Source organism: Dinoponera quadriceps, unplaced genomic scaffold (genome assembly GCF_001313825.1).
Source record: "Dinoponera quadriceps isolate SergipeBrazil2010 unplaced genomic scaffold, ASM131382v1 scaffold754, whole genome shotgun sequence".
Classification (NCBI taxonomy): domain Eukaryota; kingdom Metazoa; phylum Arthropoda; class Insecta; order Hymenoptera; family Formicidae; genus Dinoponera; species Dinoponera quadriceps.
Window position 1 is genome coordinate 212172 of NW_014554896.1, and position 23575 is coordinate 235746.

Sequence of the window (23575 nt, forward strand, 5' to 3'; positions counted from 1 at the left end):
CGAGTCAATCAAAAAGTTCGATTCGATTCAAGCGCAATTTGTTAAAATATAAACGCTCCACGTAACAATAATAATACTATATATAATATATATAATTTTTACACCTGTAGCGTAGAAAGTAATCGGGCAGGGCAAACGGAAAATCGGACCGAACTTTTTCGACCGATCCGACGAATCTCGCGAAATGTTCATATTAATAAAAAGCATCATCGTACCGTTGTTTGGACATCTCGCTCATGTAATCGCAGGTTGTCGCCGGGGAATAGCTCTTGGATGCGATGAAGGTCGCCCTCGAGCTGTCCCCGCTGGAGAACCTCGCCGCTACTGACGAAGTCGTTCTCGAGCAGGTTCCTCGCTTCCTGTCCCAGGTACCTCTCGTAATCGGCGAGCCTCTGGACCTGAGAATGAAACGTTAGGAAATAGGAAAACTCCTTGCGTCACAGAAAGAAGCATCGATGAATTACATTACGTATCGATCACGCCGGCCGGCTCGCGAAATCGCCGTGTCTTACGCGAGCGAAAAGCACGGAAGGGACACGTCGTGCCGTGATTGCATCGAGACGGCTCGCGTAACCACGACGATTTTCGCGCTTAATACGGCGTTTCCAATGGTATGAAAGCGGGAAAGAGGGAAGCATCGCGATTGACTTTCCCCGACTGTATGGACGATTCACTACGATGCGATTACGCGTGCAATAACCGGCGATCGTGTAATATCTCGCGGCCGTGAACGCGGAAGCAAAGAGGAAACACCGACCGGATCGACCAGGACAATTATCTACACGGCTTATCTTGATCATCGCGATCGATCATAGCATTGAAATCGAAAATAGAGTGCACACCGACGATATCGAATGATAAAGCTCGAGTCATTCTCGCTGCAAATTGTCATTGGCATTAAAACTGAGTAATTAATAATGTGAATGTATATCCAAGCACGATACGAAATAAGGCTAATGAATTTTGATCCAGTAAATGTGAAAGTTTCATTGAAGCTTAGAGCACTTCCTGATGGATATCGAGATGGAACAACGTCGCGCAGCCTCTCGAAGAGGCGCCGAGGAAACGTCTTCACGCGAATTTTATGAGAGCCACGACGATGAAATCGCGTTCGAAATTTCGCCGCCGGCGGTGTTTCTTCGCGGTAACTGCGAATTAATTCAGTGCGCGTTTAAGAGCCATCAACGAACGAACCAGTCAGCCAGCCGCTCCCCGCATGTTTCCCTGAGCACAGTAACTACCTGCCACGTTATGATAATTAAGGAGAGAATAGGCCATTCATAGAACGTCTCGTCTCGTGTCGTTAGTTAGCCCGTCAGTTAGGATAATCAAATGTCACTGACGAATTTTGACGGACCTGATAAGACACGTCAGAGTGTGAGTTGATTCGCGTTAATTATTGTGAGACTGGAGGCTCGCTGACATATTGCAAAAAAAAAAAATCAAGCAGAAGAAACCGAGTCTTACGTAAATTTTGTTGCATAAACTGCAGGTGGACCGAATGAAGATTACGTCAATAATCTGTCGTGTAAAAATGTACATTGAACCGTTTTTAATTTGGTGTTTTAGGAAGATGCCGGTACTTACTTTAGTGAAGTAACGTCAAATGCTAACGTGCCCGGAGAAAGTCCGAGAGATCGACGAGACATAATATGAAGAAAGCTTCCAGACGGATTTTCGTTGACGATTCTTTTTTCATTCCCACCGAAATGATAATATCGATACGACACGATATGTTCTTAAAAACGCGACGGAGAGAAAAAAAGAGAGTAAGAAGAGTCTACACACAGAGAAAAGTATCATTCTACTGCAAAGGATTCCTCAGTTTACTTTCCTTCTTTTAAGTAATAGTTATCTTCAATAAAGAATATTTTCTTAATAATAGTCTTACGATATACTCATCAGAAATTTGAGAAAAATTCATCATCGCGTACTCGAAAGAATTTTTTATCCTCTTTTCAAGGATATTATAAACTCAAAGGAAAGTTTAAGAAATTGATTAATCAAAGGAAAGCTAAATTCGGTTAATTTGAATAAGTAAGCCGAAATTTGTTTTAATTTAATATTCTTGATTGAAGTATCAAACTTAATTGGGACTCCGAATATAATTTGAATAAATTCGATGTTTATGATTGAATATATGATACGTTTGTGGATACATAAATTTATGAATTACTCGAAATAATAACATTTACATGAACTATTAATTACGTGATGATGTCACTGAAATTATATGTATAAATTTTTTTAATTACTATGTGTATTACTATTAACTACATATTTATAGCATCACAAATATAATATATATAAAATTACATGTATTTTTGAGGGATGCCAATTATATCTTCTCGTTGTTTCTAACAAAAAAGTAGCATGAATATCATTAACATTATAGCAACACCTACTAGACGGTTTTTCTGATTATAATTCTTTCAGCATGTGATTACAGCTACAAATGAATTTTCCCAGTGTATCGTTTCGATTAAAGTTTCGTCGTGCGAAAGAATGACGAATACACCCGCTCTTCGTTTCTCCCCGCGCGCGTCTCAACAAAGTTTCCACGAACGTGTGCGTTCTCGCGTTAAATGCCACCACGCGCGGTACTACTCATTATCGTCGTGGCGTTTTCTCTTTCGCGTGTGATTTCCATACGACGGTAGGACGTGACTCGTAGTTATCGATGTGTTCTCAGATTCGTATGTGTTGTATGCATTCGCAGAGCGGGGAATTTAGCGTGGTCTTCTTCGCCCCTCCGTCTCTTTTTTTCTTTCGTTCCCTTTCCCATCGGCATTGTTCAAACCCGCCACGTGACTTTTACGCGTTATTCTCGCCGGCACCGTTTCCGAGCCCCTTTTCGCACACTTTCACCGTGTCGCGTCGATTATTACACGTTCCTAGGAACGGTTCGAACGTGGCGCTCACGACAAGCCGTAACCGATCGCGGACGATCCGGTCGATGCGACGTCACTTCGATCCGGTTTGAAAAAGAAAGCTCGAAGCAGCTCGTCTTTTACGAGGGACAATGAATAATAATGATGAATACTGATTTTTCATCGGAGCCTGCTCTCTCAAGGTCCCCTCATTAATGCGAATCGGCGGTCGTCGCCTTTATGTAGAAAGGAAAGAAAACGTTATCTCGTTATAGTCTGTTCTGGGCCGTACACAGTGAGCGCTGAAAGTACTTTTCAAATTCTCAAGTAAAAGTAAACGTTACATAACGTTCATGGGAGAAAAAGTCGGACGGTCGGACACGTTTAATGACAAACTTTACCGTCAGGATGTCCAGACACTATCGCAACACTTTTCCACCTCGATGAACATCCGAACGCATCCAGCAGGAAAATAGATTTTCTGAGAATTACTACATAGAGAGCAAATGAATATTTCATAATTCAATAAATAGGATTGTTTGACTTCTCAAACAGTAATCTTTACGTCAAATAACATATTTCTTTTATATTTTCATTGAAATCAAATGATATTTGATTATGTCGTTTATATTAAACAAATCAAACAAAGACGTATACTAAATCGAAAGAAACCTTTTGCTCTGTCTGCCAAAAAAATAAATCCAACCGATGGAAAAGGATCCGTCCAGGCCATGCCCGCGAGTGGATGTGAGCTGAAAAATGAAAGAAAGAGAGGACACGATTTGAATATCGCGCGATCGATTCTACAAATCGTATGTGGCCTGTATCCGCCTTTGGATATATAGACACCTAAAAGGCTATATACCGTTAGCGAGACTCGACCCCGCGAGGAGGCTACCTCGGGCTCTCGCGCGCTATTTCTCAACACCGGGTACGTTTACACCTCACGTGTCTGTAATATCGCGAACCCTTCAGAGCTTCCTCGCGGCATCCTGACGCATGCAACGGTAAATCGCGGAGCGAAATTCCAGCGTGACGGAGCGCGCTATTCTTCCCGAACACGCGTGGAATGCCGCGAGAACGGACGATTAAAGTGAGCCCTTCGCTCGCTCCAGAATGGAATTAAATCGCGACACTTTTGTCTCGATAAACTGACGTTCGATAGGAACAATTCCCGCGAATCCCGCGCGTCGCAACTCTCACGCTCAATAGCGTTGCCGCGGTTGAATTTTTATTACGATTGCGGTAATACCGAAGTGTACGCATTGGAATGGCGCGCGGAATGTAACTTTTCCATCGGCATCTCGGGAGCGGAGAGCAGAATGCACGTCCCGAAACGACCTCCCGCCGAGATATACCACCCTCAGAGGCGATATTACCCGGCTGTTTAATTACATCAAGCGCGGAAGGAACGGGAGTTCGGTGAAGATATTCATTCGTAGCTTCGGTCGGTCGTTTGTCAGGCCGATATTCGAGTATGCTGATAAATCTGAGTGTCGGATTAAACACTCCTCCTACGGGGTGAACTCCCGTATACCGAGGATACACACGGGACACCCTGTACATGTGGACAAATTGCCGCGGCGTGACGCAACGTCGAGAACACCTGTCTCGACGTTACAAAACACCCGCTTCCTGGAGCAGCGCTTTACGCACGTGCATCTATTGACGTAGAGCGCCGGATCGAAATTGATATATCGGCGCATGCAAATGGGACCGAGGTGCCAGAAAAATCGACGCATTGGTGGTCTCTTCCCCAGTGGGAGAATTTCCCAGAAAATTAATAATTATTTGATTCCAACAGAATTCTCAGGAGGATCACGCTTGGCCTTCCAGCGAGCACTCGTGATATATCACGTAACCCGGTAGCGCCGCCGTTCTCCGCGACAAGCGCGATCTATAGCGAGGCGGATCACGAAAATATCCGCGCTCACCGATAATTGCCATCTGCCCACACATTCACCGTTCGCGCGCGTAACCACCGTAAAAGGTGGGAAGAATCCCAGGAAGAATCTCTCCGCGAGACGAAGCGGGATCTCGACGGCTGCTTCTTCCTCCTCGTGACGCGCCGCTTGAATGCCGATCTCGACGAGGAGAGATCCTTTCATCTCTCGCTGCTATCACCCGGAATTATCCCCGTAAATTGCCGCGATCCGGCGCGATTATTGCACACGCCGCGGGAGATCCTCTCTTTCTATCCAGATTAGCGGAGCCGCGTCCTTTCGCGCCGGTGTCGGCGCGCCCGTGACGACGGCATTATCGACGCAAACGCGACAGTGATGAATCGAATTCTCCTCGTGGCATCATCCGAGAGAGAGAGAAAGAGAGAGAGAGTCACGGGAATTCGATTGCCCGCGTCGTTGCCGAAAGGCGGCAGGCTTCATTATACGCTGAGATGATGACGCTCATAGTGCCTTTGTCATTTTCGCGACGGTTCTCGTTATTCCAGACGAGGTGTCATCGTGATTGTTATCAATTTGAAATTCAAATAAAAATTCTCCGTCTTGCTCTCAAAGGATGATAATTCGTCGCTACGCACGAGCTGCGTAGCTCGGGAGATCAAATTTGTTCAGTAGAAAAAACAATCTTTCCTACAATTCTATAAATTCGGAGAGAGAAATAATTTTGTTGTTATAATCATCATTGCTACACTGAGTGAAAAGTATTTAGAAATTTGTTTGTAGCAGATATAAGGTTTATTTCACAAAAATATGAAATTAATTTTACATCCCCATCTTATATTTTATCTTAATAGATTTTTTTTGTACATTTTTTCTTTCTTCTACAAATTATCTTTCTCCGTATGTAAGCGTAAAAATAAAATTATTCTTTAAGATGATAAATGATTCTTTAGGATGATAAATTTGCAGATAGACAATTCCTCGGGGCGATAGAAAGAAACACTTCTCACCAGTGGGAGATCTGACGTTCCTACTCCGTCAGTTACGCGACACTCGAAAAGGCGCGCGATACCGGTGGAAATGCCCGAAGTAGCGGCTTGTAGTGGCGAGAGCCTTGGCTTAGATTCCACGTTTATCGCGTGTACGGATCCCTGCTCAGTGATGTAGAACGAAAGGAGACGCGCGCGGTTTCTTCAACTCGTAATATTCGGACGCCTCGCATTGCTCGCCGCTTGTAAAACGGCCGGGCTCGGAAACAGTTTTGCAACCGTGTTCAACGAGACGCGTCGAAGTAACTTCAACGATCTCTCGACATTTTTCCGAGCGATACACGAGGATATAACAGTTTCCTATGCCTGTAAGGAGCGTTGAAATCTCCGCAGCCGTTCGCGAGCCTCCCGTATCTTTCTTTATTTCTTCGCCGGGCATCGAAGTCTCCAATCCATAACTCGCCGACGACGTTAAGTTATACGAGCCCGCACGTGAATACTTGCGGTATTTGACAACGAATGCGTAAACAGATCGATTATCCGAGTTAAACTCTCCAACGTATCCGGCCCAATTATTGTCGAGGGTTGAGGAAGGGGTAAAACGGCACCTCCGCTTAACGGTAAACTTCACGCGCGTGCGTCTTCCGGACGGACGGGGAAGATTAATGTCAAACCGTTCGACAGTTCGCGATCGCATAGCCGCGTGATTACCACAGATGATAATCCCGGCTTGGATTACGGACGTAATGAATGCGAAACGAGCCCCTCCTCTTTCTAGGCCCGCATTAATAGTTGTCTCCTACCTATGTGACAAGGGTTTCTAAAAGTTTTTCTGTTAAATATAAAAAGTAAATATTTCCAATTTTCATATATCTCCGTATATACACGGAGTTATCCTATACTTTTTTCACTGAATATAACTAGACCTCCCTTCCTCCCTCTCACTAGAAAGTATGCCGTAACGAATAGAGCGCAAAACAGAATACCGAGATTTCTCGAACGTAATCCGCGAGTATATTCAAGTAACACACAAGCCTCTGTCATTCTAAGGTCCCTCAACTTCGCGCCGTAACGAGCCGCGAAGGAAATGGGAATCGCGCGGGGCGGGGAATCAGCGCGCCGATGAAAGGAAGGAATTTAGTGAATGGGAGTGCCGCGCGACTTGTGTTTTCACTACAATGGTACACACACGGCGCCGCGGCGATGTGTGTCCGACCGCGCGAGACAGAGAAAGGGGGGGAGGGAGGAGGGGGAGAACGAAGATTCCACGAGAGATCGTGGCCGATAGGCACGATCACGTTTCCAAGGTAATCGAAGAAGACGCACGCCGTTTCGCGAGGACGTAGATGTCCTTCGAAGATGCGTCGCAGAAAGGATGGACGCAATTCGGGGAATTGTGCGCACAAACGCCAATCTATATGAAACCTCTGTGAAAGGTATGTATGGAAGAAGCTATTCATATCTGTATTAAAATGCGTTTTAATTATTATTATTTATGTTTAAACGACTCACGCAAAGATACTGGAGTGAGTCGTCCAAAACCCGATTTAGAACGAGTTGATCTATAAGCAGCCAGTTCTATTTATGGAACGCTCTTTTGTTGTCGAATAAAACCACTTCGTTATTTTATTTTACATTCTATATTTTCAGCACCCTATATATATTTCTGTTTATTCATATAATTCTGTGTAATTCTCTCACTAATTCCAATTCTCTACAATTCATCCAATATCTATTCTATACTTTCAACAAAAATAACTCCGATCTGAGACTTCCAGCAAATAAACGGATTGATTCTCTAATTGTAAGATAAAGGTGATAGCCTTGTGTGCGGTTATATCGGGCGAAGGCAACGAACATTATCCGACAACAAAATGATATCGTCGAACGCACAATGAGGCTTGACGTCATTCCCTGGAAAGCCTCCTTCCCTCGGATGAGGAGCCGAATATGCCACCCACACGGGTGTTCGATCGCGCGACAGTTCCTCCCAATGTATACGTCCTACTGTCTCTTGAATCATTCGTCGAACAATGAGCGCGTGAGTATACAAAAGACAAGAATAATAATGTTTGTCGCGCGATTGACAAGCGTAACGAGCGTTAGCTGCTCGTGCCATTTATTTATTACCAGCGAGCGCCTGTTGTCTCGCATCCACGCGGAATGCCGCTTTTTTTCGAACGAGCTTGGCTCCTCCCGTTGGCTGAGATCAGTTTTGCCGAACGATAATATTGGGTTGGTGCAAAAGTTTGTTCCGCTTCTTCATTAGAGCGTACGTATATATAATATGTATATTTATTTACTTTAAAATATATTTAATCAATTAAATATGCACCGTTTTGTTCGATGACCCGTCATCTCTCCGGCAGCTGCATGATCCTTGAAATTCTGGGATTTCTGAGCAACCCAATAAAAATGATATATCGCGAGAGGATATCGTCGATAAAAATATACTGTAAAGATTATGTATTGCTCATATTTTCAGTGATGCATCAAAATTCCTAAATTTAATTTAATCTTACGACCCTGTAATAACGAAAAAATTCGGCAAGATTGCGCAAAGTAGGTGTAAATGGAATATATACTCCCGTTCGACTTAAATAGATGCCATCGCACGAGAATTGTTTCTTCGTCCTCTCGCGGGGAGATACCTCCCGCTCAATAAACAGCATTTTTAATCGCGCGCAGTCGAATCTTCGTCGCCCATGGCCAAGCGCGTAGCTTCGACTTTTTACGACGTCGACAAAGTCTCGACTCCTTCTTCGGAGGGGGCGGCCGAAGAATACCGCAATTAGCACAGTCCGGCGAAGAAGCGGGACTCGAAGAGCAGAAGCGAAAAATAAATAAAGGGGAAAAGAAGAGATGCGCGCCGCCGGTCCAGAGCGAAATCCGAAGAGGAGAGGGAGAGTGGGTGTCCTTGAAGCGCGGTAGTTAAGCGGGAACGAAGCGTTACCGTATCCCGTCGAAGGTGAGGATGCGCGCTGCGTGCGTCGCTATTGCGACGACATGGCGCGAAGTGAACGACACCGATAAATTTCCGGGCTCTTCAACTTCGTCGTGAATTTCCCGATAGACCTCTCTCGGTCCTCCGCGATTTAAAATGCGCGCTTATAAATAAAAGAGAGGAGGGATTCCGTCCGTTCGTACGCCCACGGGCGAGGACGCAATTATGGCTTAACATACGATTTAATTCGTCGTCGTTTTGCTCGGGGTTGTTCGCGCGTGCAGGGCCAAGTGGCCGAAAACTGGTTGGTCCCCCTCTCGACGGTGCCACGAAGCACGCCTGGAGAACTGGACCGACGTTTAAAGGGCCGCGCACACATACGCACAGAGAGAAACGAAGTTGCACTTTATGCAAATCTTCGAGATGCGTTGTCGGGCCCGGCGCTTACGCGGTCGTATTTCGGCCAAAATATCGCCGGCCGCGCCACTTCGATTCTATCTTTACACCGCTCGCGAGTACCCTTTGTATTTCGCTCATAATCGAGCGAATAAAGGCGATACAGAGCCGGGAACAAAATGGCGCTTCGCATTAATTTCGCGCGATACAAAATAGAAGCCTCTGCTGATTTTCTTTCAGTTGATCTCGACATTCTCGTAGATGAAATTGATTTTGAAATGATCGACGAATTATCGAGAAATTATAAGTCTTCCGAACAATTCGCTTTGTACAGTCTTTCTCTCTTTTCCAGCCGTTACTCTTCGTCGAGCAGCTCTCCTGATTCCACGGAGGACTTCGAAGATCGCCAAGAGCCTTACCAGGAAACGCATACGAAGATACCTAAGGCGGCGGCGCTCTTGCCCCTCTCCTATCGTCTTATTTCTTCTTCTCTTCTTCCGCGATCTTTCTCCCCCTCCGTGTGTGTTCTTGCGGGAACGACTGCTCATTCGTCACGAACAGATGCGACGACTCCCGACAAACGAAACGCGGCTTCGATTGCGGCTTTACGCGGAAATTAGCGTAGGCAAATAGAATCACAGCCGTCGCCGCTGTGACGTTTAATCGCGTGCGTGTCGAATTTCAGCGGCGAAATTACGGCGCGATAGCGTGTGGTGTCGTCTATCCCACGCCGCCTTGAGCACGAAATCATTTATCTTTCGCGTGCTACCGCGATCCTCTCGCTTTCTCATTCGCTTCACCGTGCTTTGTCATTTATTAACTAACTAAACAATAGCGATATATCAATCAATTGAAGCCAACAATTACTTCACAGATATTTTTAATCAAGCGGTCTCTTTTGTTTTGTTTTTTTTTTTTATTCAAATGGAAATAGAAAAATTATATAAAGGAAATAAAGAGATATATTGATCCGTCTAATGGTAGTAAGATTAGGTTGGATCTTTATTTTACAACGCGCTGTTTCTTTCCTCAAGGAATGTTTCACATGTTTATTTCTTTTGCTCATTTTGTACATTGATTGTATGAAAAACAAACGATCCAATCCCACTTTCCTCGCCATTAGAGCGAGCAAGCGATTTTATTGGAAAAAAGAAAGTCCCATAAATAGGAGCGTTAACGGGTTGAAAGCCATTCGCCGGCTTTCTTCGCCCTCCGAATCGCCAATTATTACGCATCACTCGCGTCCCCGTAATAATTTCGCTCGCGCGACGGCGGCGCGCGCATATTCAAACGAGCATTCTTCTCTCCGCGCGCGCTCATTCACCGAATAATACTCGAGGGCGAGCCTTGATCGCGGATTATCGCGTTAAAGCGCGTTTATGGCGCCTTGTGCACGCGCGTTCATAAACGTTGCGCGGAGGCAAAAGACGCGTGTACGCACAATCGTCCGCGGCTGAAAGTGACTGGCGCCTTTAACGAGCGTGCTTTTGACATCCTTAAGCGGCCGGGAAGGGGGAGTCTTGTGAAGCTCAGGAAGGGTCGCGACAACGACCTTGCCGACGTCTGGCTAACGGCGGCATGGTCCTTAGTCATCGTAGGAATGTTGGCCGACGTGTGTATCTGTGTGCGGATACTTTAGCTTCCTAGCTCCCGCGCGCTGGAAGGAGTTAATGCGTTTGTGTTCTCGGACCGTTTCCGTGTCTCTTTCGATCCTCCTAAGCACACACTTCCCCGGTGAATGTTTATGATCGATTTGCGCGTCGAGTCTTTCTCCCTGAGAGGCCCGGCGATGAAAGAAAGAAGTACTATTCCATATATTCGGAAACTTCAGTATAATTCGAACGGTTTGCCATAGCATAACGCAAGAAAAAATTACATTCTTTAGAGCATTAAATACCATTTATTCTTGCAAAATGCATACTTTCCAGTTTTTCAACTTTCGAATATTTAAACGTTCGCATTTCATATTTAACAATTTCATTATTTGAAAATAATATGTTGAAGGTTCAGAAATTCAAAGCTTGGAAGAGACGAAACGTCGAATATAATTTCGAGTCTTAGAATAGAACCTGCTTTATTGCGCTCCGGGATAAATCCTGTCGGAGCAACGATCCGGTGCAATCACAAAATGAAGTACGCACGGTCGTTACGCGAAGACGCGGTAAAAAAGATACACGAATGAAGCGACAGAGTGAAGTGCGATGGTTTATGATCAGATGAAAATGGTAGGGTGGTAAAGATAGATGCGAAATGATTAGAGGATGAAAGACGGTGATCAAGATGGAGCCAGAAGTTCTCGAGATTTGCGAGCTGAAATACTTTAAGCAAGATTGACTTAAATGAAAGAAGACTCTTATACGGCGAGGCAGCGAATTTCCAGAGAAAGGGAATGACGCACTATATAGGTGAAATAGACCGAGCGACATATATATATACGGGACGCGTTTAATCTGGCAGGTTTCACGCCCACCTAGGTTGAATCTCGCGCACCGTAAGATTTAAGATACCAGGATTAACGGTAACTCCCGTATAATCCTCAAACCCCTCAACACCCCTAATTCTCAGATTAGATTATGTCTTCGGGCAAGTCGAAAGACATTATAGGAATTTTTTAAGAGACACCTGTGTCGGTATAATCCAGGTATTTCTTTACCTGGGCGCTTAAGCAATATAAGGTAGCTGTGCCGAAATACGTGAATGGACGTAAAATAGACACCGTTGAAACTTGATCAATAGAAACGGATGCTGTGCCAGACGTGGCGGGCAAACAAGGACCAGTCGTTTTCGCAGGTAGTCTTGCTAATTCGTGGAAAAGAGCGAGGCAGACGGCTGGTAGACCGCCGAACACGGCGAGAAATTGCGCACGGTCAATGCACCGCAAGCCCAGTTTTCGAAATAACTTTAAGCACACGCACGCACACCCACATACATGTGATACGCGGGGGTCTCTGTCCCCTCGTGGACCTCGCACGCCAATTTCCTTCCCTTCGTCCCGCACGCTATCTCGTCCCTTCACAGAATTCAGAATATCGTCGGACATTCGCAGACTGTCTTTTGACCAGGTGCCAAATCGTCCACTTTATATTCGTATGCGCCGACACGCACAGGGCGATTCTGTAAACGCGACGGCGCGCTCCTTAAATGCGTCCGGTATAAATAAACGTCTCAAGATAAGATGCACTTAGGCCTGAGAATGCCGACGGAATTAGACAGGCGGACATGTGCGTGTGTCGTTAAAGGAAAATTATTCAAAAGAATAAAAATCGCTTAATGTGTAATTTTATTTTTTATCTTTTTCAACTTGATATCCCCTACGCCTTCGATAAAAATACTTCCGACACTAATCCGAGATGCCTGGGAAATTAACAGACTTCTCCTTTCATTGGAAATGTTTGTAAAGTCATTTTGACCTTCGATGAATTAATGCGGAATCGTCGAAACACCACGTGGAATACAAAGCGTAACACCGACATTCGTCGTGATAGCGTACGGGCGGAGTCGCGAGTTTCGCTTTTCGCTTGCGTTCTTTGAAGTGCTCGGCCGACTTCCGCGTCGTAAACGCCATACGAAGACTATCGACTAAATTTATTGCACGTTCCGAGGAAATTTCTACGTCGGGCGGCTCCGCGCTCACTTCACTTGACAGAGATACGTCAAATAAATTCGCCGTCAGCGGAGAATTCCCCTTCTCCAGCGATAGAAAGGAAATAAAAGAACGGGCATGACAGGCGATTTTAGGCTGTTGGAACTCCTCGGAAAACCAATCCCCGTGAACGAGAAATAAATTAATTGTTTTATAGATATTCACGACAATACATTTGCGAAGAAGATAAACTGCATCGGTTTAAAAATTATATAAGAATATGAAAATAATGACGATGAATGTAAACAAAAAAAAACTAGCGTAAATATAACAAAATGACAGAAATATAATAATTAATATTTTAATGAAAATATATATAAACGTGAAATTATATATAACTGACGTAGAGATGGAGCAGGTCGACAGGCTCGTCTACAAAGTATAAAATCCCAATTCAGCGGGATGGCGAGCAGTAGTAGGCCGACCGATAAATTCAGCACGCGGCGCGGCCTTCTTCGCGGTGCATATCGGTCGTTTCGCTTTATACGATCGCCTTAGGGCGACTAGCGCGAAATAATTCAACCGACCGCCAGGAAACTCGACGGCGAATAGTCAATTATGCTGAATAAACGAATCGTTGATAACATTTATCTCTCGTCGATGCCCGGCGGTCGCAGCCACGCTGTGATCGCGATTACCTATCGGCCAGTCCGCGTTCTCCGTTCGTCGATGAATCCGGCGAATGGTCGGATTCTCGAATTTTATTAAGTCCTTACACTGAGAAAAAAATGGTTAAAAATTTATCTGTAGGATATAAAGTTTATCTCTCACACAAATAAAGTTAGAAACATGGACCTTTCTTATGTTGCGTGCTATTGGATATTTATTGGAATTTTCTCTCTCATGTCGAACGATTCTGTTGAAACTGCGAAGTAACTGTCCGCCCGCAATAAAGTGCTTATGAAGTCAGCATCTCGGGGTTAATGACAAGCGCGTAACATTACACGGACTTACGGTGCTTTCAATTAGGATCGCCTTTCTTAATCCTCTCCTCTTTCCGTTCCCTTTTTCCCCTTTCCGAGCGCATGTTATCACCCGGCGACGACGGAAGGTGAAGTCTCACTTTTTTGACTTCGAAACCGGATACTCCGCGACGGCGAAAACGACGAACTCGAAACGGCGCCAAAATAGAAGCGCGACAAGTGGGCCGTCGGGAGTCGCGAAAACGCCGACGACGACCACAACGATGAGAAGAAGAGGTAGCAGGGGGAGGAGAAAAGGAGCAAGAAGAAAAGCAATGCACGAAGAGATGCATCGAAATAACCGGCGCGACTGGAAGAAGTCCAATAAGAGGGAAACGATCGTTACACCGTCCGGCGAGAAGAAACGAGACAGTGCGCGTCATTCACGCAGACGCCGACGAGATAATTGTATTCCCTTAGCGGCGAGGAAATCCTTCTTCTCGAGAGATTCGGAAATCATTTTCTCCGACGGACGCGGCAGCACTATACGAGCGTCCGGCTTCTGTATTTTCGCAACACAATTTTCTCATTTTATTTTCGGCTTTCGCGAATATCGCTATTTCTGCGCAACTGATATATTTTTTTTGTGGGGATGCAAACTTAACAATTCTCGTAATATTGACGGCTCCGGAGCAAACCGACACTGAGAAGAAAAGACTTGAAAGTTGATTTGTATAAAATTAACTTCACAGCGATAAGTGTTGATTGAAATTTGTTAGAACCGGAAGAAGATACTGTTGGGGCCGAAAATGGCTCTCGGTGAGGGCAGATACGATCGGGACACAACTCACCAGCTCCAGCTCGAGCTTGCGCACGTCGTAGTATCCCTTGTAGTACTTGAACCACATCGTTTCACTGGTCACCGACGCAGGTACATCGCGTTCGACGAGGTGTGACTCTTTCTCTCTCCCGGGTTGATTCGCCCGAGCGGTCTTTACCACGCATCACCGAACTCTCTTCCTCTCGTTCGCCCCGGCGCTCGATCCAGAGCGAACTATCGCCGCTTCCGCGCCTTTCGCGATGCGCGTTGCATCGCTCTCTCGGCCCGAACCGATGAAAGAGTGCACTGTTCCCGCTCGGAACGCGATACACACACTTACGGAGGATGAGACGAAGATAAATACGCGCGAGACAGACGGAGATAGAGGCGACCGGTGAGGGAGAAAGGCAGAGCGGAGAGGAGCGGCGTGATACGATGCACTCGAGGACCTTTGAGAGACTGTACGCCCCGACGTGGCCAAGAGGCCAAGTATAGACGAGCACGCGACGTGTAGGTGAGCGTATTTAACGCGTGCACGCGAGTGTGTGCGTACGTGCGACTCGCTCGCGGGCCACTAAACTTAATTAGCCGTCTCATCGGACTCTCTTCCCGGAGCACATGCGATTTCACGAGGAGGAGGGAGGGGGGGGGGTCGCGCGACGAAAGTTCTTTGTATCATGCGAGAGCCTCTCTTGAACAAGCACGATGACGCGCCGCGAACAGTCGGTGGAAGAAAGGTTGCCAAACACTTCAGTACGCATCTCGGCGTCCCGTAGGAGAGAAAATTCATCTTCTGAGAATTCATTGAGAGGATAGAAATGGAAAAACAATTATTTTATCGGGTAATGGACGCGTAATGAAATTTGCTAAGGAAGAAAGAGTGCACTGAGAGGAAAATTGATTTTCTAAGTAAGTATTAGTGATAATAATGTATGTTGTTACTACTATTTTTCTGGTTAAAATTATAGAAAGGTTACGGCTGAAAATAACTGTAACTTCTCTTACGTTTCAACTATCTGTCACTGAACAAACGAATATATATTGGGCAAAAAATATTTATACTTATAACATCGCATAGTGAATAATAAAAAATATATGAATATATTTTAATAAATGAATGAATTATGGTGAGGAGAATTGTATAGTCTGCGTATCATGTTAATACATTGAATTTACGTACAGCTAATGTGACTTTTTGGTTAGAACAGTACAAAAAAATAAAGTTGACGCCGAAAAGAGCGCAATTACAGTGATATTAACAGTTTTTTTTCTCTCGGTGCATCCTTCACGAAAGGCGGTCTCGGCTGATTGCAATTTGCGCTTTTTAATTGGGAACGTCGTCCCCATTTGACGCGTACTTTATTGCCGATCCGGGAACGTGAAGAATGCAAGGATGCAAAAACGAGCGCGCACGACTGCGTTATGTAAGAGAGGCACTCGAAGAAATTAGCATCGTGTCCGCCGAGTGACATCGCGAAGAAACATGCATTAGCATTGTTAGCACTTATCTATCTGGGTTAGATAGACCGATGTCAGGTGTCGACGGTCGTGGACAGACAATATCTCGTTAATCGATTTCTAACGGGTGCGATAAACGGACTCACCACTGTGAGGTGGACTACTGCTACGAAATCGTGTCGAGGTGAACGACATTCCACGGGGGATTTTATGTAACTTCGCCGGGCTGGAAAATTTTTACGTACGCAGCGGCTTTTAACGCTGCTCGTAAAATCGGAGATATTTCGCATCGCGCACCGAAATACTCGCGGCGGAGGTGATCGTAACTTTAAGTCCCTTCAATGTTTACATAATACCGGGGGACCCATGTTGATTCATTGCCCGGAATGATTTTCACTATATTTACTACGTAAAACGATCCCCGGGCATTTTTCAATTCCGAGCGCGATTTCGAGAATGAAGGATCCATCTCTCGTATTGACGTAAATTTCTCGACAGTGGAATACGTTCTCTCGTTAATGTCTCACTATAAATAAGCGCTTCCATAAGCTTCGCTCGATAAATGCGAAGTACCCGCAGAGTTATATATAGCGCGAAGACGATCTCGCGCGACCGATAACCTTTCTTGCTTCCTCGGAATGCCGAAATCTATCGAGCAAGTCCTCTGACCTCTTTTCCCCTCGCTTCTGCAATTGTTCCCCCGTCTATCACCGCGATGATAAAAATAAGCCAGCTTTAGAATCGTCTCGTTGAACTCAACTTTAGTAAGTTAACCGCACACAAAGGTTGTCCCGTGTCGCTCAATCGTTTACCCCCTCTAGATATTTCTGAACGAGCGGTGCCATTAATCATCGCGCGTATTGATTTATGGGCCGTATCACTTTTCGAGCTTGTTAGTCTCTTTTCCCCGTGGCGCGGAAGATTCCGCGATTGCGTTTCTCGCGTCCTCGAGATGCCCGAATCAATTTCGCGTCGAAACGAGTGGCCCTCTTAATCGCGCTCCACGCCCTCGTTAATCATCGCCGCTCTTAATTCAACGACAAGATCTACGCGCCGCGGAAACATGTAAATTGATTTCTTCCATAAAAGCGCAGCCGGGGCGTAGGTGTTCGCACGAATAATTGCATCGCGATCCTCCCGACGGTTTTCGATCTATCTGTCTATCTCTTTCGCGCATTTGTGATGATAACGTCACGCAGTGAGAACCGATCGATACGGCTCCTCGCCTCTTATCGTCGTCGATCGTGCTTTGCATCAGGAATAATCCGCACGTTCAATTACTCTTCGATTCTGATGCGTGCTCGTAATTAATCCGCGCATAAAATCGATTCGGATTGCGATGTAAACACGCGACGCGGCGTTGTCCCATTAATCAGTACTGGTTCTGGGCGAAAAATCCATTCTGCATAAGAAAGCGCGCTGCTGTAATCAGACAAACGCGTGTCTTACAACGATGTCTCCCGATCGCGCACTTTTCTGATTCACGAGAACAAACGAGCGAGCGTATCGATTTTCGTATCAATGAGTCGCATTACATTTTTGCAAACATCACGGCCGATGAAATCGTGTGTCCACGCGAGGATCATTTTGAGAATCAACGCCGGGCATCTCTCTCTTTCTCGCCAGCCCACCCCCCTCCTCTCGCTCTCTAAGCGTATAACTCGCCGCGAAATTTATGAAACCTGTTCCCATTAATCGATATTACGCCTCGATTCAAGAAACTCACACGCGCGGCGCGATTACCGCACATGCGATTATAATTAACCACGGCGAATCGCGAATTTACGACGGGCATTCGACGGCGACTTCGACTCGTCGGGAATTACTCTCGCTGTAATTATTCGAGTGTGCGTTGTACACACACGAGCGAAAGCGCATTAAAATCTCGAGCGTCTCATTAAGTATTCTTCCCCGCTTCACTGGCGACTTCATGAAACTTCGGCAGCCGCGAAAGAGCAGACGTTTTTCGCTCTCCCCTTTCATATTTAAATGGTCGGTGTTTTTTTTAACGAGTCAACACGATGATCGTTTCTAGTTCTATAATAAGAGTATGGAGTCTTAAATCAAGAATAGATAATCTCGTTCCTTCTCTCTCCCCCTTACCGAATCGCGCTGACAAGAAATCACCTCGAATCAATCCCCCATCCCTTTCGCGATTTCATTATCCCGCGGCTATTGATATCGTCTATATCGCGAAACGCAGCGCGCCCTCATTAATCAATGGCTAGCGCACGCGCGCGCGTTCAAAAGGGGCGCAGCATCGCATAATTGCCCGGCCGATTTCCATACGAGAGAGAACGTCCTTGCGGATGCTCGCGAGATACGCGAGAAGGATCATCTTCCGCGCGCACGTCCGGCGATTCCTGATTTATGAGCCGAGCGGTTTTCAAAACTTATCTATCTCCTCCCCTCACGTCCGTGCAATTGCCCGGCCGCAATTATTGCACCGAGAGAGGCCTTCTTTCTCTCTCTTTGCGCTCCGAGATCGTCCAATTGCATCTTTCAACGGGCCGGCCGGCGCATCCAAATGGTTCCCTCCGTCGCTTTTCATCGCGTCCTTTTGCTCGACTCGAATGAGCTGCGCTCAAACTAGTTCCCCTTTATCGCTCTTCTAACATCGCTCGATGACGATGCCGACCGCGACGACGCTTGGAGTAAGCGCCGATCCGGAGAGATCGTGTCATTTTTTCCTACGGTGAAAAATGAACATTCTTGTCAAATTATCTCTGTCTCTTTTCAAGTTCTATAAGCGTACAGACTACGATCGCTGGTGAACTTTCGGTGCAGCGTTTCACGTAAGTTCGATCTGGTTAGCGCAATGACGACACACATTATTGCGGTCTTGTACCGCAAATTAGATTCGTGCGGAAAATCGAACGCGAGGTGGAGCGCGATGCTACGACGTGATATCCTCAGACGACATCGTAAGGAGGAAGAAATCGTCCAAATAATGTTACAGATGTAACCCGATGCAATTATTAGCAATGCAAATGAGACTCTGTCGTTTAATTAGTACGTGGTATGAAAACGCATCGACGACAAACGGAATGACGCGAAGAGAGGAACCTGCTCTCTTCTGGCGAAGAAGCGGTCGTACGTTCGCAAAATTAATGGGACACTGCTGCGAGAAGCGGCTACGGGAAAATACAACCTCTTCGATCGATTCGTTTCTCTGGGTAGCGATTTCTCCCTCCCTCCCTCCCTCCCTTTCTCTCTCTCTCTCTCTCTCTCTCTCCATGATTTCAACGATCGTGGGACTTTGCACATTTCCGCTCCCGGAGAAAAAGCATGCAAACGGAAATGTGAAGTCTCACGTGAACTCGACGATTTTAGCTCCGCTAAACTTGGCCTTTGACTCTTAATTAACTTTCGATTAACCTTTCGAGTTACGGAAACGAGAAACTTTTTCACCGGGAACTTTCACGTTTCCGCTCTTGGAAAAGTTAAACAGGCGATTTCAAAAGGAAACAACCGCGATGCGGCGCAATGACAGACGCCGCGTTACTCTTCGAGCTGGCGAAATGCAACACGCGTTTTCGTTGCGTAACACGCGCGGTTAGCCTCTTAAAATATATACGCACGGAGAGAGATCGCGCGCGAAGATGTGGGAACGCTCGTCGAGTGCACGTCCTAAAATACCGCGATCGGTATCAAGTGTCTCTCTCTCTCTCTCTTTCTCTCTCGCTTAAGGAGGTGTTTTCTCATTTGGCTTGCTTCCCTTTTTTTTTACACTTAGTTCTAAAGGCCGGTTTTATCTGCAGAGAGAAAGATTGATAATTCATCGCGATTTCTCGCCGATTCTCCGCCAGTTTCGAGTGATACTGAATTAATCGACGATGGCCCAAGCTTAATGAGCCGTTATAAGCATGAGAGACGTCCCCTCGGAAAAATGTCACGAATCGGGGAATCGTTTCAACGACGATAGATCGCTGCTCTCTTCTCCTTCCGATTGAATGCTCCATTAAAGGATGTTAGGTAGCCGGGGGTACGAAAGTGCGAGCGCCGATTTGCAAATCGCTTTCGCGATCGAGCGCCGCAAAGTGGCCGCACCGGAAAGAGAATAAATCGCGAATCGATGACTAGTTGAAAGACAGTTAGGTTATCCGGCTGCTGTGCCCGTTTCTCATTTCCTTCCCGCCCGCCTCCCCTCGATTCGTTAGCCAAGGCTGTATCGCATGACGATGCGATGCATCTTTGTATCTCCCGGCGAACCCTCGGGGCGAGATCACAACAGCGACCGATCGATTAATCGAATATAAAGAAGGTAAGCATTTTTTTTTCTTCAGATTTTCACCTCTGGTTTGTCACTCTCTAAATTTCTCGCGGTGAAACCTCACTCGATTCATTCGAAGCGATGTCACGTCATATATTTTGAATGATTAGCGAGTGAAAATATTCACTGGACGATTCAGAACGGAAAAATTCACTCTTGTAGAGAGAAAATCACTCGTGCTTTATATTTCAAGTGGAAATTCCGAGAACGGACTAATTCTCTATTTCGGTTCTTACCGCCAGGTTAGAATCGCTACGCCAACAGCGGCTTACCTGCAACAGGAGACGTCAATTCCGTTTATCGATCGGCGAAATCGCGTCTAATTTACGAACCGGCGCCACCCCGTTGGGATTTTTCGTAAACAGCTTTACGGCGCGCGTGTAAAAGTTTAACGAGTTTCGCTTCCAGCGTTACTTAACGCCGCAAAAGGAGCAGCGCGAAGGAGTCGTCCTTCGTCTATCGTAAAACAAACGCGAAACACAGCGCGACGAGGCACAATGGACCTTTAAGAGACCATCACTCCGCTCGGTAACTAGACGTACGTAAAGTTGAACAGGTTTCCAAGTGTATTCGCGAATGAACGAGTGTGTATAGAGAAAAATCAAGTAATTACTTGCGCGTTTTCGATGTTGTTACCGAACCGCGCACGGCTACCCGCGAAAATCACTTCGCGGCGTGTAACACGTCGGGGATTTCAATAAATAAGACCCGTAGGCATTCTCCGACGTCCGCCGTAAAGAGCCGATAAGATCGGTAGCTAAATAATCACCTTGACTGTTACGGTCGTGATGCGCATTTTCGCTGAACGTGTGTATGTGCGTGCCGAAGAAGTGAGAAGGGGGAAGTTAACGAAATCGCGTTTATACGCTGCGGCACCCGAGATTTATCTGCCACTTACCGCGACGTAAGCCAGAATCACACTGACTTTTTCAGACATGGCTGACGCGACAGAAGGCGAGGGACCTCTCGACCGCTGCTGCCCTTCTCTAAGCCTCGAGTTTCACAGCCGTATGACCGAAATTCATCTAATTGCTCCGTTCAATTTCGTCTTTCCCTCGACATACTTTACCTACTTATCATCTCATTAAGTTATATATATATCATAAGTTAGTCAAATTTATTCCAAATATAATCCAACACGGAAAAGATAAAATAGTAAAAATTGTCACAAAATGTTGCAACGCTAGATCACATTATTATGGAATTATGAGTGAAATTATCTTTAATGAATAGTGCATCACTAAAGATTACAACGCACATCAATTCAGTTATAATTCCGGTATGGTCCGGCATTTTGTGGTAAATTTCACTACGATATTTTGTCCGGTGTATAATTAATACTTCTAAAAAGAATTAGTTGTACGACCGATAGAATAAGACGAGGCGAACAATACACGTACTTTTGATAATCGATCAAGCCGTTGTACAATCGACGGAAATCGATTAATTAAATAATCAAATGATTTAGTGGAGAGACAGTTGAAAACAAATAGAGGGGAGTAAAGGAAAATAAAAGAGAAATTTTCTCTCGTGATGCGCCGGGGTAAATATTTGTCGGCGAACGAATCACAGTGGTCGGTTTGTTCTTCCTCGGGCGCATATAAGCGCCCTTTCACGGTTCTCGAGTCGGGGCCGTCAATTCGCATCGCGCGATGCACGCGCGCGATAGTCCCTCGGCGAAATCCGCATCGGCCGTTTTTGTTGCATTCCGCGGGAGTACGCGTAACGGAACCGATCGGGACTGATCCACCGTTAAAGCCTAACCGTGCGTTTACGTATGCACCGTAATTAGCACCGTCTTCAATCGGGTCAGCACGTCCATTCGCCGAGACTCCTCTTCGCGACGCAATTAATAATAGGACGCTGATCTATCTCAAGAAGTACTATATAAAAAAATATCATCGTCCTCCCTCCAATCGTTTACACAGGCGATATTGAAATTTCATCGAAATGATGAATCAACTACCTGAAAAATACGGCATTTTCGCTTTACTCGGAGATCCACGATTTGACGCGATAATTATCACTTTGCAGTTAACCCCTTTGTGTGCCTTCTGCAAGCTCGACGCGCGGTTTATCGCGGAAATTAGAAAGACGTAAACGAAATTTATGCCCGTACGCCGTCACGCGGACGTTCGTTCCACCCTTGAGGGAGATAAAAGCCATTTTTTTCCACGAAGACTCCGGGGTCGAAGAGCTCCAGCTGTCAGAGTCTATGGTCTAAAACCATTGGTCTCCTCTCCCTCGCGCGCGCGCTCAGTGGGGAGAGCGTAAAGTATACGGCGGATTTTACGACAATTTTTATAGTTTCTCCCGGTGACATCAGGGGCGCGTTTTGTCCCGCGCCTCTTCCGTCCACGAGAACGACGTGCTCGCGCTTTTGGATAACGACGGAGAGAGAAAGAAAGGAAGGAAAAAAGAGCCAAGTTTAAAAATTCCTCCGCCTCCTCTTTCTTCTCACGCTCGTAAAAGCACCCTCGATTTATATCCGCCATCACCGTTGCGTTACAACCGAATTCTCCAAGCAATCACCGTCTGATAGTAATAGTCGAAAGAGAATGCTTCCCTTCGGTCGATGAAAGCTGCGGATATAGATTCTCTTTTAGGTTGCGTTTACAATCTCATTTGGTATAATTTCTACGCGGACAACACTTTGCTAATTTGCTGAAAAAAAGGGAGAAAGAGAGGAGTGGAGTATAGATATTTTTTGCCCTTTTTTTTTATACTATTATTCCCGCACACGCCTTTGTTTCTTTCCGTCTCCTTCGCGAGAAAGACGAATGAACGCCTACGTGACCCTCGTCACGGCGTCTTAAAATGCATCGCAGTCGCGGCATAGAAATTCCTCTCGAAGCTCGATCTTCGGTTGGAAATACGAGACATCCCGACGACCACGAAAGATCCAGCGCCGGCTGATTCGTCGTCGTCGCCGTACCAGTTTAGATTTGGTTGCGCCGACACGTTTAATCCCTTCTGGAGCGCCCACGTGGTTGGATCGCCTTCGTAAATCTCAAGACGATCTCGCGCACACGATAGAATGTTATGCTCGGCTTTGAAACCTGATTTTCATTCCTGTCACGCCCGGCTCGTTCCTGAGGAAAAACGGTCTCGAAAATCGGGGAAAATGGAAAACTCGTTTTCCCCACAAATCCGTTGCAGAATCCGTGCCGAAAACTCGAGCAGGAGGAAAAAAAATTAGAGATACAAAGATATCTCTTTACATTATGAAAAAAATCATGCATTTACTGTGCATCATTTATTTGATGCGAAATAAAATGACAAATATGTTTGAATGAAATTCCATTCGAGAAGGAGCTGAGTCACTCGAGTGGCTTTTCACTCGTACGGAGTGAATTCCTGCAACTTGAGTCATCGAACA

At 45.8% G+C, this 23575-nt stretch overlaps 1 protein-coding gene across 1 annotated transcript in view; it reads right to left on the reverse strand.

Moving 5' to 3' along the window:
* The window catches only part of LOC106742412, a 165581-nt gene that overhangs the window by 8085 nt on the left and 133921 nt on the right, over positions 1 to 23575 (reverse strand). Inside the window, 1 exon segment of the mRNA XM_014615325.1 lies at positions 216 to 398. Coding sequence (XP_014470811.1) covers positions 216 to 398 — 183 coding nt within the window.